Raw genomic sequence first — 19,402 nt, 5'->3', positions numbered from 1 at the left:
GAGAAAAGGAGGAGTTGGTATTTCCCGGGAATAGAGTCTATGTTGGGTGCAGATAGTGGTGATGAGTACACAGCATTGTGGATGTAAGTGATGCCACTGAATTTACACTTATGAATAGTTAAGATGATAAAAATTATGTATATTTTACCACAATTTTTAAAAACTATTTTAAAAAAGGGAAGGAGAAGTAAACAGTTTCTCAGACAAGTAAAAATTGACAGATTCTAAAATTCATGTGGGAGTGGAAATGGAAAGGACCTAGAATAGCCAAGCAATTTTGAAAAATAACAAAGTTGGACATCTTATACCACCTAATGTCAACACTTGCTGCAAAGATACAGTAATTAAGGCAGTGCAGAATTGGTGTAGGAATAGAAATGTTGACCGATGGAAAAGAACAGGCAGTTCAAAACTATACCCATGCATATACGGCCATTTGATTTCTCAGCACAAAGACAAAGGTAACTTAATGGTGTTGGAACAACTGGAAATCCATGTGATAGACTTAAAAAAAAAAAAAAAGGACCCTTGACTCTTATCTCACACCATAATGAAAAAAATCACCCGGACAAGCTAAAACCACACAATGTCTAAAACAAAACATCAAAGAAAAAAACTGTTCCCTTTACTGAAAGTACATTTCCTATGCAAGAAATTGTTTTATAACAGATTTCAAGAAAAAATGCAATGAGTCGCATATAGTTAATATTGACTTTAGAAGGGCATTGAAATAAAAAATGTTTCAAAGCAGCCTGAACAGTTAAAATAAGATGCTCTCCTAAAAGCAGTCAGCTGTATTCAGCAATGCTTTTTAAGTTCTCAAAGCACTTCCTGATTAGTTTAGAAAAGTTAAATTATTATTTTAAAAGTCTCTACTAGAAATGTATTTACCTAAAAACTATTATCAACCACCTTTCTAACCAAATATTATATCTTAAGTCACAGAGATAAAAGTAACAAACTTCCCACGAGTGATATTTAGATAGCAATTAGCTAAACATTTAAAAGAGCAGAAAAAAGATCGTTAAGGAGATTAGTGAGAAAAAATCACATCACTAAGAAGATAAAAGTCTGTACCAGTTTTTTCCTCCATAAATTACCAACTCAAGGACAGTACAAACTAATTAAAGATGTGGGCAGTTGTATTCCCTCTTTCATGTCTTCTGAAATCTAATTCTATTAAAATAATAGAGAGATGTGTATAATATCCTAACACAATGAAAAAGGGACAAAATTATAACTGTGCGGGATCATTTAGTAGGAATGGTATGTCCCTAAGTTTTTAAATTAAAGAAGCAGAAATACATGTTCCCTTGGAAGAGCATTTCCCGGGACCCAAAATTTGCTCTAATTCACACAGACAAATTGGAAGTGATTCAAAGTTCATTATTCTTAAAATCTTTTTAATTAACATGGAATATTGGAGGCCAGTGCAAACAATCAGAAAGAAAAAAGAATTAAAGGTAATTTGTCTTTACTTGTTTTCAAATCCCGTCTCTGCCACTCACTAGCTATGTGAGCTTAGGAAAATTACCTAACCTCTCTGTTTGCAGATTTTTCATCTGTAGAATGAAGATACTATTGCCTACTGCATAGACTGATTATAAGATTAAATGAACTAATATGTGTAAAGCAGTCTTTACAGTGTCTGGCACACAGTAAGTATACATGTCAGCTACCATCATTGTAACATTGTAACATTACATTGTTATCATTCTCCTAAACTATGCTACAGAAAATAGATTCCTCAAAACTATTTACACAAACGGTCAGGAAGGTAGATTTGGCATACACAGTCTGATTCCAATTTCCATGTTTGACTACAGTGTCCAAGCCCCCCTCCCATATCCCTCCCCTGTGCCCCACATCTGAGCAAGCTGATGAGAGCATCGAATGCTCCTACTTTGGTGCAAGTTCAAACCACACAAGCCCAGGCTGGGTCGTGGGAACCCTACGCCAAACCAAGGCAGTCGCCCTCCCCTGCTCTCTTGAGCCACTTTCAAACCAGGCTGGGAGCCAGCGGCTGCTCGCCCCAGAAAACCTGACTATGTAAATAAACTTTTTTTAAATTTATTTTTTACTGAAGTATAGTTACAATGTTGTGTTAATTACTGCTGTATAGCAAAGTGACTCAGTTATGCATATATATATACATTCTTTCTCATAGTCTTTTCCATTATGGTTTATCGCAGGATATTGAATATAGTTGCTTGTGCTATACAGTAGGACCTTGTTTATCCATTCTATATATACCAGTTTGCATCTGCTAATCCCAAACTCCCACTCCTACCCTCCCCCACCCCCTCCGCCTTGGCAACCACCAGTCTATTTTCTATGTCCCTGATTTTCTGTTTTATAGACAGTTTCAGTAAATAAGCTTTTCCATACTCACTTGGTGTGATGGTGGCGTCATCCGTCTCAACATCAGAACCAGTTTCTGGGTGGGGTCCATCCTCCTTCTATTGCAAGGTTTTCCAAAGAGAGGAGCTAATCCAAACAAAAAATTATATAGAAAGGGTTGAAGAATGTTATGAGAACACCAAGAAGTAAACTGAAAGCTTCTGTGAAAGACACATATTATGGTGTAAAATATGTTTATGAATACCTGAAAAACAACTATTATAGTATTTCAAAACCTTCTAAAATATGTTAGTAGCAATAAAGTGAAAAATAATTATAACCGTCCCTTGGTATCTACAGGGGATTGGTTCCAGGGCCCCCTCAGATACCAAAATCCATGGAAGCTCAAGTAACTTATATAAAATGGCATGATATTTGCATATAACCTACGCACATCCTCCAGTATACTTTAAATCGTCTCTAAATTACTTATAATACCTAATACAATGTAAAGGCTTTGTAAATAGCTGCCAATGTGCAGCAAATTCGAGTATGGCTTTTTGGAACATTCTGGAATTTCCCCCCCAAATATTGTTGAATCTTCATGGATGCAGAACCTGCAGACACAGAGGATCAACTGTAGCAGGGTCTGAGTTTCTGTATTTTCATACACCTCAGGATGTTGTCAGTATATTCATAAAATATACTGATTAAAAGGCAAGAAAGTATACGGTTGGGGGAGTGTGGTTCTGTACTTCTATGTCTAAATTCAAGGTCTGTTTTCTAAATAGTAATACAGAATATTTTAATTTAAAAGTTTTAAAGCTTTTTTATTTCATCCATTAAGTTTTGCCCTCCTTCACTGGTTCTACCTAAATCTTAACTGACTAAAAATAACCTACGTGTCACTTTAGATCTAAAAAACCCAAAAAACTGTTTTTAAGGAAAACGCCAGAAAAAGAGGGACTGGAAGGAAATATCAAAATGTTAATATAGGGACTATTTCTTGGTGGTAGGATCATAGATAACTTATTTTTCACTTTATAGTTTTCCATGGTTTCTAGTTTACCTATTAACAGCAAGTCACTTGCATATTGATGCAATCTTGTTGCTGTCGTTATTTTGTTTTGTTTTCTTCACATTCATTGGACAAATGTGAGTAGCAATTGTGGGTATGGGCATTGAGATGCTTGGGAATCTCAGGCAAATTTTTATCTGTCAAAAAAAAAGTTCAGGAATATATATAGTATATTTAGATGATCTGTAATCTTCAAAATGATAATGAAGACCAATCAGAAATACTCATTTTAACTCTATGAATTGTAGTTAGTACAGATACAATATAAATCTGTACCTATATATTTACAGATTCATATATATCCTATCAAAACTAAGTCCTGTATGGATGAAAAAAGCACAAGAACCAAGTTACAGCTTATAAAAGGGAGCAACACTGAAAGACGGAAATCCTGTCTTGAAGATCAAAGTCCCCTTGCATAGTCACATCACCCTCATGTCTGTGTGTTAGGCAGCCTCCTCTTTCTTGCAAGTGTTTTACCCTTGTTCTCATGTCTTCCTCTTTCTCTTATGTTTTCCTCTTTCCTCTCATGTCTTCCTCTTACTTTATTACCTTCCAGTAACTATTATTTGTACATACACTTACAGATTGCAAAGTACTTTTCACATGACTTGTGTGTTTAGGGAAACCGCTCATGTTACCCAAATAAGATGAGTAAGGCACAGCAGAATGTTTCAGATAGTCTAGAGATGGTTTCTTGTCGCAGTAATATTTATAATCTGACATCTGTAAGTTTCGTCCCTGGCAAGATGAATGAACTTACGTGTAGTTAAAAATTACAAATCATCTCACTGGCACCTCTCCAGTGTATACCATTTCAGAGTTTACCAGCCATTCTTACACATTAGGACAGTTAATCCAAAGCAATTCAAATTCTCCCCAGAATACTACCTAGAACTTATAACTTGAGGCAGTGCCCACTGACCAGAGGAAACAGGTGACTTCCTTCTAGCAGGGTACACCAGAGGTGCCCTCAAGAGAGGTGAGAACGTCCCTCCAGTGAAGTGAAAAGGGCGAGTCTAGTAGCCGTTGTCTCTTGCAAGAATGAGAAAAACACAGGAATACTCCCCATGTAGAACTAGTGGAGAAATAATCCCATTCTGTAGCGGATCTCTCTGCCTTTTGCATTCTCCATTGATAAGCCTATCGACAACAGGAAGTCGGTCACCAGTTTAACAAGCACCCAAAGTAGGCAGGATTCAGCATTATTTACTCCAAATAGTTTGTGAAAGTGGCGAAAGGCTCTAAGTAGGCAGAAAATAAGAGGAGGGGGCAGTGACTGGAAGCGACGACATGCCCCCCAGATACAAAGATGGCATGAGTCCCGGAAGTTTTGATTTTATCCTTTCTTCAGTCTTGAGGACACCTGTAATAGGTAGCTATCCAGCACTTACTTGCTACTTTGGATTGACTGCTAGTTGGTTATAATTTTTAAATGAGGCCTCATTTCCTCCACTATTAATTTTTAAAAGCAAACATCTATATGATTAATTTTTTTTTTTTGGTACGCGGGCCTCTCACTGTTGTGACCTCTCCCGTTGCGGAGCACAGGCTCCGGACGCGCAGGCTCAGCGGCCATGGCTCACGGGCCCAGCCGCTCCGCAGCACGTGGGATCCTCCCGGACCGGGGCACGAACCCGTGTCCCCTGCATCGGCAGGCGGACTCTCAACCACTGTGCCACCAGGGAAGCCCACGATTAAATTTTATAATAATTTTCAAGTGAGAAAACATTACAGAACACATGAAGGCAAAATAATTTGACCAAAAAAAAGGAAGGAAAGCAACTGGATGAGGTTAGATAAAGAGAAGCAGTAGGTAAGACTGGTGTGGGAACAGATCACACATAATTGCCAGGAAAGGCTATCTCCTGCCCACGGCCCTTCGACCTCGCTCGCTCCCTGGATACTTCCTCACCAAGGGAAAGAGCCCACACAGCCCGGTCTTTTACGGCCTTGTGTGGGATGTATTTCCCTGTTTCAGGCTCACTGTGGGCTCCTTTGCTCCGCTCCGGTGGGTGTCTGGATAACCCGCAGACTTTCAGTATTTCAGACTCCTCGGGGAGGGACCGGGTCCTTCTGCTGCAGCCCAAGAGAGATGCGTGCAGGCCGTTTGTCCTGCCTCGGCTGGGGTGGGGAACTGCTGGCCGTGGGAGAGCAACACACACTGTTTACTGGAGCTGATCTTCCTCTGTCTCTTCTCCACACCAGTAAAAGTGTTGGTCCATCCAGCACTAGAGCGCACTGTGTTTTCCTTGGAGACTCTGATACCAGTGATGAGTTTCGCTGCCCTCCGGGGGCTGGAACCCTCCCCTGGCAGTGTCAGCCAATGCACGGTGTCATCCCTCCCTATTCTAGTCTGTCTATTTAACTAACTTTTCTAACTACCGTCGCAGTTCTCCAAGTGTGGTCCGCAAATCATTGGGGGTTTCCAGATGCCTTTCATAGGGTCTACAATGTCAAAACTACTTTCATAACAACACTGAGATGCCGTCTGCGTTTTTGGCTGTGTCGATGCTGTACTGATGGTACAAAATCAAAGGTGGTAAAACTGCTGGCACCCTAATACCCATCAAGGCAGTGACACCAAACCGTATTCTTCGCCACTGTGCCCTAATGGCTAATAGACTGCAGGCTTGTCAAGATACGTAGAAAAGTTTTTAACTCTTCAAAATTATGGACATATATTCAAACAGACATTAAGAGGAGACAATATAATGCATACACTAGAAAATCATTTTCTATTCCAACACTCTTTGATTATACTGAATTATATCAAACTGCCTGAAATTTTGCAAGCTGCAAAAGGCGAATAGTAACCAGCTGCACAAGGAAACACAGGCGCCGCGACTGTTCACATCCAAAATACGATTTTCTGAATTTCATCCGAGTGAATAAGAACAGCAACAACCAAAAAGAAATGCTCTAAACTTTCCATAAAAATGACTGTTCAGAGACTTAAGTTATCATAGCGAGAAGTCTCCTGAGATTTCTAACGTGTTCAGCTTCACAGAAAGCCAAACACTGTGGACAATTTAAAAAACACTGATGACTGACTCCTTTCTGTGATGACTGATTCCTATGTTTCCCCCAATCACTTTGTGTCAAGAAAACCTTTTCCCTATCAAGCACTGATGATTACTTTTCGTAGCATGCGAAAAACTGTGAAAACTGTCTTCCCATTAAGTTCTACTTAGATCTCAGTTACAACAGAAACGCGTAAATCCAAAAGGTCTCTTTTGACATTTACAACGTAAGTTAGGACAACTGTGGTCTAAAATAGGCTACATAGAAGGCTTCTTTCATCACAACATTTTAAGAGGTAAGCTCGATTGTCATTTCTTCCTTCTTTTCTGACTTTTATCAGTTCTCATTTTGAAACAACTTTGGACACTGAATTCTCCCAAGGTTCTGAGATTGTATAGTAGAACTTCAGCATAAGCCAACAGCTATAAAGCACTCAGGCCAGGTCTTTCTATCTTACCTACCTGATTTTAGCTCAGAGGACATTAGCCACAGGAGAGAAAGGCCCATTAGCAGGAACTGTCCAGCTTCTTCAGCATGCTTGATTAATGGGCCCACGAAGACTGTCGCTGTGACCACCCGGGGTTAGGATCTGACACAGAATTTAGGCCTGGGAGCACATACGTTGGTAACAGAAAAGGTATCCTTTCCAGATTTTGTTTGTTTTCTGACTAATCTGCATTCTAAAATTTGAAGTTTTCATCTGAGTCGATTTTCATTTCTGGTTCAAAACCGTACTGGCACCTATCATTCAACAGGAAATTAAGATGTGGCTCCAGAGGCGTCCTTTGTGTTGCTTGTGACCTGGCAAAGCTTGCACCCACACGTCTCTAAGGAAAGTATTTCTCCCAAGCTTGCAACTTGAGCTTCAAAGTCTTCCCCTAGGAACCCTAGGAAAAAGGATTTGGACATAATGCTTTCCTCTGGTAAATGTCAGGATCACAGGAAATGTACTGGAATGTAAATTCAGATTCATTAATTTAACAACACAGACTTACCTATGAATAGAAAAAAAAAGAGAAAAGAACGTATAAGAAGGTATTTTAAAAGGCTGTGTTAAATCCTTTTTTTCCCCAGTTTTATTGAGATATGATTGACATACAGTTGGGTGTTAAATTTTCACTACAAGGCACACAACTTTAAAAACAATCTATTGTAGGGCTTCCCTGGTGGCGCAGTGGTTGAGAGTCCGCCTGCCGATGCAGGGGACGCGGGTTCGTGCCCCGGTCCGGGAAGATCCCACGTGCCGCGGAGCGGCTCGGCCCGTGAGCCATGGCCGCTGAGCCTGTGCGTCCGGAGCCTGTGCTCCGCAACGGGAGAGGCCACAGCAGTGAGAGGCCCGCGTACCGCAAAGAAAAAAAAACCCAATCTATTGTAAATGTGGAGGGGAAAAATGTTGCTGAAATGACACCTAGTTATCTGTGACTCCACCCTGTATACAAAGACACCTCCCCCACACACTCAAAACATACAGAGGTCTACCTCACAAATTTGACAGCTGAGCTTTTTAAAAACTAGACTTTATTTATGAGAGTTTTAGGTTTACATACAACGGAGCAGAGAGTACAGAATGTTATCGTACACTCCCTCTCTCCCCATCTCAGTTTCCCCTACTATTAACGTCCTAAATAGGTGTGCTACATTCATTACAATTAATGGACCAAGGTTGATACATTATTAACTAAAGTGCATAGTTTACTTTAGGGTTCACTTTTGGTGTTGTGTGTTCTATGGGTTCGGACAAATGTACAATGACATGTGTCCACCATTATAGTATCACTCTTGTAAAATCCTCTGTGTTCAGCCTATTCATCTCTCCCTCCCCTTGGGCCCCTGGCAACCACTGTCTCCATAGTTTTGCCTTTTACAGAGCGTCATATAGTTGGAATCATACACTATTCAGCCTTTTCAGACTTCTTTTACTCAGCTACGTGCATTTAAGATCCCTCCATGTCTTTTTGTGGCACGATAATTCATTTCTCACTATCCTGGAATAGTATTCTGTTGTACTGATGTACAACGGTTTGTTTATCCATTCACTTACTGAAGAACATAGCATACAGAGATCTACTGCACAAATTGCTGTGTTCGCAACTGCAACATAAAAAGAATTTTTTAATACAAAATGCTTTGCCTTCTAGGCAGACCTTACCTAGATCTTAGAAGGTAATTTTATCTGAAAAATTAAATCATCTTTCCCTAAACTTCAAAAAGGTTCTGAAGTCACTGAGAAGTGACATATACATCAAAATTCTAGTTTGATCAGTCACGTAAAGACCTACAGTGAATATTAAAAAGTCTGGAGTACTTCTTAGTTGTGGCACGTGGGATCTAATTCTCTGACCAAGGATCGAACCTGGGCCCCTGCATTGGGAGCGCCGAGTCTTAGCCACTGGACCACCAGGGAAGCCCTGAAAGAGGAGTTACTGGGGCAAATGGCATTGACATTTGTAAGGATCTTGAAGCACATTACTTAAATTCATTCCTACCAGCAGTGTATAAGCAAGCCCATTTTACCAAACTCTTGCCAGCACTGAGTACAGGAATTTATATAAGTACCTGGAATTTGAGAAAGTAAGAATGTGTAGTTATCCAATTTTAAAGAATAATAGGCTGCAGTTGGAAGGTACAATGAGGCTCTCGTCATCACCTAGCTCCACTCCTTCATTTTAGTCGAGGAAACTGAGATTATACAACTCACTCAAGGCCACACGCTATTACTTAGCTGCAGAGCAGTTAAGGAAATTGTTAAATGTCTCCTAACTCTTTATGTGACTTTAACGTTTTTTTCTCTAATGGCACCTAAGTGATAACGCTTACTGCCAATCACCCTAAATAAGCATGGCCTTTAAAACCTTGCCTACACTCTTCTCCATCTACCTTCTTGCCCAGAACCTAAGTGAGCTTGGTCAATCTCATTCTTAAAATGCATGCACACGCCATGTCTCCAGAATGTCTATCTCCAGCTCTACTTTCACCCTTGAACTCCAGACCTGTCTATCCACTGCCTACTTCACATCTACAGTTAGACATTTAACTGGCATTGCAGTGTGAGGAGTTCCATGAACCCACTCCCCAGCAAACCTGATAAAAGGTATTTAAAACAATCACTTATAGTCTCTGGAAATTATCCTAAGGGCATGCAGCAAATGAAGAAACATTCATTCAAGAAAATCTACTAGGGGCTTCCCTGGTGGCGCTGTGGTTGAGAATCTGCCTGCCGATGCAGGGGACACGGGTTCGAGCCCTGGTCTGGGAGGATCCCACATGCCACGGAGCAACTAGGCCCGTGAGCCACAACTACTGAGCCCGCGCATCTGGAGCCTGTGCTCCACAACAAGAGAGGCCGCGATAGTGAGAGGCCCGCGCACCGCGATGAAGAGTGGCCCCTGCTCGCCGCAACTAGAGAAAGCCCTCGCACAGAAACAAAGACCCAACACAGCAAAAATAAATAAATAAATAAATAAACTCCTACCCCCAACATCTTTAAAAAAAAAAAAAGAAAATCTACTATAATTTGGTAAAATCAGCAAGAGTTTGTGGTATTTGAACCAACACCTGCTCCCTCCTTCACACCCTCCCAAATCAGAGAGACAGAAACTCCACCCCAGCCTGGTGTCACCCAAAACACGGGGCTACCTGTCCCCCAGCTCCCAGGCAGAGGGCCATCTTCTGGAGCTGTCAGCCTTTCTCATTCTGCCCCCAGCTCCCTGTTCCTCAGGCTAAGTTCCAGGAGGATGCAGCCAAGAGGAGAGGACTTTCTTCTGCCCAGCTCCCGTTTGTGAACCGAAGGCTTTACGCCTCAAGTGTGGCACCACTGAGAATACTGGGGCCCTGACTGCCTTTGCCATGGTCCCAAGGCAGAGGTACTGGGAGGAGAGGACCTGTGGCTACCGTTGTCCCCTTCCGCCGAGTGCCCAGCCCCTAACACAGTGTCACTCAGAGAGAGGCGTGTCACTGCCCCACTCCCAGCTCCAGAGTCCTGGATCAGAGACTTTGCCAGGAGGCTACAGGAGGCTGTAAAACAGACAGCTTCTCATCTCCTCCCAAAAGAACTGGCTTCATCTGCAACAGAGGAGAGGAAGTTCGAGCTTCCAGATACTCTCAGAAACAGCGGAGGATGTGGGGAAAGACAACCCGGAGGAGATCGGTAGAATCATTGCATATGGAGGTTAAACTGTAGGCCAGCCGTTTGTAAGAGAACCAGGGATAGAGACTGGTGGTAGGAACCCACCTTGAGTCAGATCTCAGTCAAATCTCAGACAGTGACCTTAGAAAGTATCCTGTTAAATGTCCCTGAATTTGATTGGTTTAGTCTGTGGACCAATTTATGCCCCAGGGTAATGTTGAAAACAATACAGCAGTCAGCCAGCACCTAGTGGAGCTTAACACACCGGGGTATGGCCAGTACAAGAAACAGGCAAAGGGAAACTTTCCAAAACCACTGTCATCCCAGAGCGACTGTAGGAATCCGCAAGGCTGCACTCCCTCAGGAGCAACACCAGAGGCTTCACACAGCATGGGGTGAGGAAGGAATAGACTTCACTAGAATAACTGAGTCACTAAACAAACGAACAAGCATATAATAATAACAAGACTGGAGAAGGGTGGAAACCAGTAACCAGAGTTGCTAAAACATGCCAACTTCCAGCAAAAGATTACAAGGCATGCAAAGAAACAGGAAAGTATGACCCCACACCATGGGAAGAAAGCAGGCAATAGAAACTGTGAGAGTAACTAGATGTTGGACTTAACAACGGCTTTCAAAGTTGCCACTGTAAACATGTTCGAAGAACTAAAGGAAACGTGGTTAAAGAAGTAAGGTCTGATGACAATGTCACATCGAAGACAGAATATCAATAAAGAGGAATTATTTTTAAAAAACAAGTGGGAATTCCGGAGTTGAAAATACAATAATTGAAATGAAAACTTCATTAGAGGGGCTCAACAGTAGATTGGAACTGGCAGAAAAAAAAAATTAGTAAACTTGACAATAGATCAATAGAAATTATGCAATCAGAAAACAGAGAGAAAAAAGAATTTTTGAAAGAATGAACAGAGCCTTAGGATTGTGTGACACTCTAAAGCACACCAACATACATGTAAGGAGATGGCCAGAGAGAGAAGAAAAAGGAGCAGAAAAATATTGGAAGAAATAATGGCTGGAAGCTTCCCAAATTTATTGAAAAGCCATAGAACAAAGAACTCCAAGTAGAATAAATGCAAAAGAGATCCACATATTAGCACATCACAGTAAAATTGCTGAAAGCCAAACACAAGGAGAAAACCTTCAAAGCAGCAAGAGAAAAACAATTCATCATTTAAAGGGGACACTGGGACTTCCCTGGTGGTTCAGTGGTTAGGACTCCAAGCTTCCATTGCAGGGGGCATGGGTTTGATCCCTGGTTGGGGAACTAAGATGCGGTGTGGCCCAAAAAAAGTTAACCTCAATGAGATTAACAGCAGGTTTCTCAGCAGAAACAATGGAAGGCAGGAGGCAGAGTAATAACATATTCAAAAGGGTCAAACAGGCTTCCCTGGTGGTGCAGTGGTTAAGAATCCACCTGCCAATGCAGGGGACACGGGTTCGAGCCCTGGTCCGGGAGGATCCCACATGCCGCAGAGCAACTGGGCCTGTGCGTCATAACTACTGAGCCTGCGCTCTAGAGCCCACGAGCCCCAACTACTGAGCCTGCGAGCCACAACTACTGAGCCCAAGTGCCACAGCTATTGAGACCCGTGCGCCTAGAGCCCGTGCTCCGCAACGGGAGAGGCCACCACGGTGAGAAGCCTGCGCACTGCAATGAAGAGTAGCCCCCCTTCACCACAACTAGAGAAAGCCTGTGCGCAGCAACGAAGACCCAACACAGCCAAAAATAAAATAAACAATTTTTTTTAAAAAAAGGGTCAAATAAAAACCTGTCAACCAATAATAGTATATCTAAAAAGTTATCTTTCAAAAATGAAGATGAAATAAAGAAACTTCCAGATAAACAAGAACTGAGAATTTGCTGCTGGCAGTCCCACCCTACAAGAAATACTAAAGGAAGTTCTTTAGGCTAAAAGAAAGTGACCACAGACAGTAATCTGAATCAACACATAAAAACAAACAGCACTGGTAATTAGGTAATTACAAAAGACAGCATAAATGCATTTTTGTTTCTTCTCTTAAGAGATTTAAAAAACAATTGTATATATTCATACAATCGAATATTATTCCTCCATAGAAAGAAATGAAGTACTGATACATACTACAATGTGAATCAACCTCTAAAACAAGTAAAAGAAGACAGATACAACTGGTCACATAATCTATTATTCCATATAGATAAAATATCCAAAATAGATGAATCCATAGCAACAGGATGCTGACTGGTGGTTGCCAGGGGCTGGGTGGATAGGGGAATGGGGACAAACAGCTTATTGGGGACAGGTTTTATTCTGGAGTGATGAAAATATTTGGGACTAGACAGAGGTAGTAGTTGTACAAAATTGAGAATGTACTATAAAATTGAAAAAGAAAAAGACAATGATTGCCGAGAAAAGACAAATCCATAGAGAAAGAAAGTATATTAATGGTCGCTTGGGACCAGGGGTGGGAATGGCGAGTGACTGCCAGTGGGCATGAGGAGATATCACAGGGGTGATGAAAATGCTCTGAAACTGGCTTATGCTGATGGGTCACAATTATGTAAATTCGCTAAGAATCACTGAAGTGTGCACTTAAAATGGGTGACTTTATGATATGCAAATTATACCTCAATAAAGTTGTTTTTAAGATGCATAAAAAAAGCAATTGTATAAAACAATACATTTTATGTATATAAATAATAAAATGCATTGTTGGGTCTATAACATATAGAATAGAAATGTAACATATTTGCTCACAGCAGTACAAAGGAGGTGGGTAGAAGCAAGGCTGTACTGAGCTAAAGAAATTACTCCAGGTGGTAACTTGGATCCACAAAAACAAGAAATAAAGAGAACCAGAAATGATAAATAAGAAGGTCATGCATAATAAAAGCTATACAGTCGACCCTTGAGCAATGTGGTGTTAAGGGCACTGACCCCCCTCGCAGTTGAAAACGTGTTATAACTTTACAGTTTGCCCACCATATCCAAGGTTCTGCATCCATGAATTCAACCAAGCACGGATCATGTAGTACTGTAGTATTTATTGAAAACAATCCACGTATAAGTGGATCCACAGTGTTGTTCAAGGGTCAATTGTAAATATGTATTGCTTTCCTTTCTTCTCTCAGTTTCCTTAAAAGATATAAAGTAATCATCATAACAATGTACTGTTGGGTTTGTAACATTTATAGATACAATATATATATAATAATTATACCACAAAAAATAGGCAAATAGAACAAACCTATACTGGAGTAAGGTTTTTAATCTCATTGGAATTACGTTAGTACAAATTTGGAGCTAATTCTGGTAAGTTAAGATGTATGTGGTAAGCCCTAGAGCAACCACAAAGGAAATAACTAAAATAGTGGGAAAAAAAATCACTTAGAGATTAAACTGCTACATTAGAAAATATTCACTTGATTCAAAAGAAAACAGTAAAGGAGGGACAAAGGAACAATAAGACATGAGACATACAGAAAAGTAAAATCATAGACATAAATCCAACTATGTCAATAACATTGAATGCGAGTGGATTAAACAAGCTCTAATCAAAAGGTAGAGATTAGAATAGATTTTAAAAAACAAGACCCAACTACATGCTGTCTACAGAGATATACTTGATTTCATAGTAAAAATCATGCAAGCAGCAACCACAGAAAGTGGGAATGACTGTGCTAATGTCAGACAAAATACTACAGAAAAAGAGGGACATTTTGTAATGATAAAAGTGTCAATCCAATAGGATATAATGTTTATAAACATGCGTGAACCTAATAACAAAGAACCAAAATATATGTAGCAAAAACTGACAGAAATGAAGGGGAAAATGGACAATAATAATTGAAGTCTTTAAGACCCCACTTACAATTAGACATCTAATAGACTCTGAAATCATAATAGGACTGAAACAGAACTCTTCATTTGCCCCCAATCCCCACCAATTAAATCTGCTCTAAGTGGCAATTGCATTATATCTGCTCAAGCCAAAATACCTTTAAGTCACCGTCTCTCACACCCCACATCCAATCCATCAGTGAATTCTACAGCTTGTCCTTTCAAAATATATCCAGAATCCAACCACTTTTTCCCACTTTCACCCTGTTCTAAGCCACCACCTCCACTCACCAGGATTACTGAGTTACACTCCTAACTGGATTCCACCTTTCCTCCCCAGGTCCCCGGCTGTCTAGCTCCTTGGAGCAGCCAAGAAAACATTCTAAAATAAATTATGCCATCCTTCAACCCTGCACTTACTCTGTCCAATAAATTTTAAGTGAAATCCAAATCCTACAAACTCCCTTTCCAGCTTTACTTCCTACTCCTGTAATCACTGCACTCTCTCCACACTGGCCTCTTCGCTATCCTTGGCCCGTTATGAGACTGCGTTCATAATGCAATTGCAGTTTTTAAAATGTCATTAATATACGAATACAAGTATAAAAAAGTGAGAAAGGCTAGGTAGCCCCATTATAAAATGTGAATAGTAATTATCTACAGGGGGTAGGATTACAGTTTTCATTTTTTCTTACTGCAAAAAGTGCTTCTAATTTATGTATTATTTATGTGTTAATTATGTAATAAAATTATGAAAAGCTGTGTATAAAACCCCTTACACCCAATGTAGCAATTGTATGTAACCACATACAAAATCTGGAACTAAACAAAAAAATCAGAACAAAAGAAACAAACTTAAAAAAAAAAAAAAACCTTGCCTATAGAAATAGCTAGTATTTATCAATACATGCTCCAGGGACTTTCACTCATTATTTCATTTAATTCTTGTAATAATCCGACATGATGGGAACTATTACCCCCACGTTACTGAGGTGTAAAGTGAGGCTCCAAAGGTTAAACACGTGGTGAAGCCCAGGTCTTCCTGACCTGAATGGTCACGTTCTGAACACCACTGGAGTCACTGCCTCATCAGTCACACACAACAGAGCAACACTGACCCTACTGGACACCCAGTAACAAAGGAAAGGGCCATCGTGTAGTTACGAAGACATTTACTAAAGCTAGAATTATGTAAAACTTGATAGGCATAGGGCTTCCCTGGTGGCGCAGCGGTTGAGAGTCCGCCTGCCGATGCAGGGGACGCGGGTTCGTGCCCCGGGCCGGGAAGATCCCACACGCCGCGGAGCGGCTGGGCCCGTGAGCCATGGCCGCTGAGCCTGCGCATCCGGAGCCTGTGCTCCGCCACGGGAGGGGGCACAGCGGTGAGAGGCCCGCCTACCGCAAAAAAAAAAAAAAAAAAAAAAATTGATAGGCATGTTACCTGGAAAAGCAAACTATCACATTCCATACAGGAGTACAAGAAATATTTCATACAGGAGTACAAGAAATATTTCACGTGGAAATAGGCCCCAATAGGCCCATACATGAATTTTGGTTCAGTTTGGGTAATGGAACTCTGGATGGTTTTCGTTTCGTTTTCTTTTGCTCTCTTGTATTTTCCAGATATTCGTGAATGCATTGGAGCTGCTTTAAAACAAAGAACAAAAAACTATTTTCATGGAACAAAGGGAAAAGTTTTTGTTTTGTAATAAAGGAAAAACTCAACCCAGTGTCTTCCCAAGCATCTACAAATCCCGTCTAGATCTAAACTGAGTCAAACCTTACGTGTTACCTAAAAGGTCGTCGACATTCTTTGAATTGACATCTGGGGAGTCTGCGCGGGCCAGTTTTCCTCAAAGGACTTAGGATAGCTGTTTGTTTGTCTGCTAACAAGCCACGCTATAACGAGCCTATGAAGAGCTTGGCGCGATCAAGAACGGGGTAGCTTAGAAGGTCCAAGTTTAATACATCGCTTGGCACGGAAGGAACGTCACGCTAAAGCACCGCACTATTTCGGGAAGGTGCGTCTTGCAGGAAACCACTAATACTTGGAAAACGGTAAGAAAAAGTCCAGTGTGCGAAAATGCGTGCTTGTCCCCCAAACCTTGTCCTCGGGCCGGAGAGTGTGTCCGGCGTCCGGGCGCGGCGGTCCCCGACATCCGTCAGCTGCACCGAGCAACCCTCACGGGTCCGCTCGCAGGCGCGAGGCTGGCTGGGCTCCGAAGGGCGGGGCGGGGCGGGGCTGCAGCTCTCCTCAGCTCCGCCCACCCTTGCACAGGCGCACGCACGCAAGGACGCACGCACGCACGCACGCACGCGCCTCCCTGGGCCGAGAAACGCGCGCTCGCCGAGGCCCCGCCCCTCCAGGGACTTCCGGTGGGCGGGGTCACCCCCAGAACTAGCTCCAGGCGCGGGATCGACCCAGCGGCAACTACTGCGGCTGCTTTCCGGTGCAAAGGTTCCCGAACTAGGACAGGAAAAAGTAGCGAGGCTGAGAGGATGGGCTTCAAGTTTAAGAATGAAAAGTTGGGCTTAAGTTTGTCGCCTAGTAAACGTTTGCTGAATGATTAAAGTAATAAGTGGATGTTTGCTTTAACTCCGCCTTCAAAGAACCCCGTTTTTCCCAAAACTTCAACGGCAGTATAGTTCGGACTGAGTCCTTGACAAATCCTGTCCTAGTGCACCCTCCGAGAGTAGTACCGAGCGAGAGAAATGTGTTTGCCAGCATCATTTTCTGAAACTTGATTTTTACTATGCTCTTGTTGAAAAACTTGAATGGTTTGTCCAAGTCTAAACTTGAGCCAGTCATAATCAAGCCTGATAATCAAGCCTTCAAGCCTGAACCTTACTTCCTGTGTTCCCCACCTAAACTTCGCCACACTCGGTATGCTTAATGTCCACATGAAAGCTGCTGCAAAGAAACGCGGAGCGGGGGCGGGGGGGGGCGAGGGAGATCACGTTATGACTGAGGAAAGATTGGTTTATGAGCGTTCCACGAATCAGCAACAAGGAAGAGACTACTGCTTACGGACACAGAGAAAATAAGGAATTTCTGGGTGCCAATCCAGTGCTCTTTCCGTTACCTTTATTCGAAAGGAGTTTGAAAACCAAAGAGCTGTGTGGGTGGGTGCTCAATAAGAGGATGCTAAACCAATGACATTTCTGTGGGAAGCAGCACAGTAAGAAGGAAGAGCACAGACTTGAGAAATTTCAGTTCAAACCGTGTCTTGGCACCTAGGAACTGAGTCATCACAAGCAAGTCACCTTACCTCTGAGTGCCAGTTTGCTAGGCTTCTTTGCCTTAAAGTATATTATTCTACTTTATATCCAAGGTGAGATCTCTTACAGGCTTGCCCTCAATTCCAAGAAGAGATCTGTAATAAGTCTGTTACACTCTATTTTCATTTTAAAATTATTTATTTAAAAATAATGTACTAATTTTCTGTTATTTTAATAACATATTTGAGCTATTCTTAACACAATGACACATGGCCTTGCCTTCGTGGGACAGAGAATATAATCTGTAAATACAAGGCTGCCATATACAAAATACCTTTGAAAAGATATACAGGGATGAGAATCCAGAGGTAGGAACAATTAGTGGAACTCTGAAATCCCAACCTACACACTATTCGTACATAGATAAATATATTGTTGAAAATATAAAGCATTCTTAACATATTTCTGAAAACTATTTCCTTTGAAAGAAGCCTTCTAAGTTATTATACCTGGATTTGATTATTAAGGAGAAAGAGAAATCCTTAAGTAAAACAATATAATTAAGGACCATATAAAGAAATGCAACAATGGGTATGTGTGGGGGGAACCCACAAAAATCAATAAATATCCAGGGATTGATTTAGTGTTCCATGTTAATAAAGTCTATGAGGGGAAAATGCTTAACATTTTAACACATTTGGAATTCCAGCCAACGAGGGACTTACTTTGTAAGAGTATTTGTAACTCTTCCTCTCTGAAAATCAAGAGATATATATAAGAAGCTCAGATATTCCGAACTCAAATTTCTAGGTCAAACCCAAACTCAGTGGATTATAAGAATAAAAGTGATCATCACCCTGCTTTCAGGTTCCAGAGTATGGAGAAAGATATGTCTCTTTTAAGAGACAGAGTATGTAAAAACTTCCATGGTACTGAAAGCTCTCCAAGAGACAGTAAATGTTTTCTCATACGTTTCATTTAATCTCGTTACTGTAAATTCATTATAGAAAAACAAAGTTACAAAGTTATTCGGACCAATTACAGAACCAGCGAAACTAAACAGGAGTAACGGATTCCTGAATCGTTACCCCTGTACTTAGCAAAAGCTGAAACAAAGTTCAAAAGTTTCAAAGAAATGTATTAATAAAAATAGTTCCCTATGTTCTAGGTACAGCCCTACGTTTCCAGTACTCCTGCCTTTCTACAAAGTTTCTTTTAATGCCGCTTCACATTGACTTATCTAGACAGTAAAAGGCATTTAAAAGCAGTCATCTTGTTTGCCCCAGTTTGAGAATTTTAACCCAACTGTGGGCCCCACAATGTAACCAGTTCTCGGAACCGCGCCCGCAAGGCGGACACCCCCTTTTTCCACCGGGGTCCTAGAACGTAACGTCGGTTCTTACCCAATCAACGCGCGCCATTAAAGCCCCAGCCCTCGCCGCCGCAGCCCCGCCCCGTCGCGGAAGTGCGTCATGACGCTAGTGCGCCCTGTCCCCGGATGCATTTTATATCCGGATTCTCCGAGCAATTCTGAGTTCCACGGTTCCCGACGCTGTCGGCACATGCGCGACGGCCCTGCTCCCGCTTCCTCCTCCTCCAGTGGCTTCCACCGTCCGGGCAACCACCGCCACCGCCGCCCAGGAGTCAGGAAGTTCAAGATGGCCGCCGCAGAGGCTCAGTCGCTGCGGGAACAGCCAGAGTAAGTAGTCTAGGAGCGCAGAAGGCCGGCGCCCGTGGTCGGCCGAGGGGGAACGGGCGGAGAGCTGCCCGGGC

The 19,402-nt window shown here is 41.8% G+C and overlaps 1 protein-coding gene and 1 long non-coding RNA gene across 15 annotated transcripts in view; one reads left to right on the top strand and one right to left on the bottom strand.

Moving 5' to 3' along the window:
* LOC112395437 (uncharacterized) overlaps positions 1-16,617 on the bottom strand; it is a 65,443-nt gene extending 48,826 nt beyond the window's left edge. For both annotated transcript variants that reach the window (XR_003002386.1, XR_003002387.1), the window contains exons 1-2: positions 16,203-16,617; positions 2,393-2,487 (exon numbers count right to left, since the gene is read on the bottom strand). This is a non-coding gene — a long non-coding RNA (uncharacterized LOC112395437). The remainder of the gene's footprint in view (positions 1-2,392; positions 2,488-16,202) is intronic.
* Positions 16,618-19,137: 2,520 nt separating this feature from the next.
* PRP4K (pre-mRNA processing factor kinase PRP4K) overlaps positions 19,138-19,402 on the top strand; it is a 39,148-nt gene continuing 38,883 nt past the window's right edge. For all 13 annotated transcript variants that reach the window (XR_003002353.1, XR_003002358.1, XR_003002352.1 and 10 more), the window contains exon 1: positions 19,138-19,328. Coding sequence is in view for 1 of the 13 variants with exons in the window: in XM_024738402.1 (XP_024594170.1) it covers positions 19,192-19,328 (137 nt within the window). In the remaining 12 variants the exon portion in view is untranslated. The remainder of the gene's footprint in view (positions 19,329-19,402) is intronic.

The sequence above is a fragment of the Neophocaena asiaeorientalis genome, unplaced genomic scaffold (assembly GCF_003031525.2).
Source record: "Neophocaena asiaeorientalis asiaeorientalis breed wild unplaced genomic scaffold, Neophocaena_asiaeorientalis_V1.1 scaffold307, whole genome shotgun sequence".
Taxonomy (NCBI): Eukaryota; Metazoa; Chordata; class Mammalia; order Artiodactyla; family Phocoenidae; genus Neophocaena; species Neophocaena asiaeorientalis.
The sequence above is the reverse complement of the archived record's forward strand: the minus strand, read 5'-3'. Positions and strand labels throughout refer to the sequence as shown.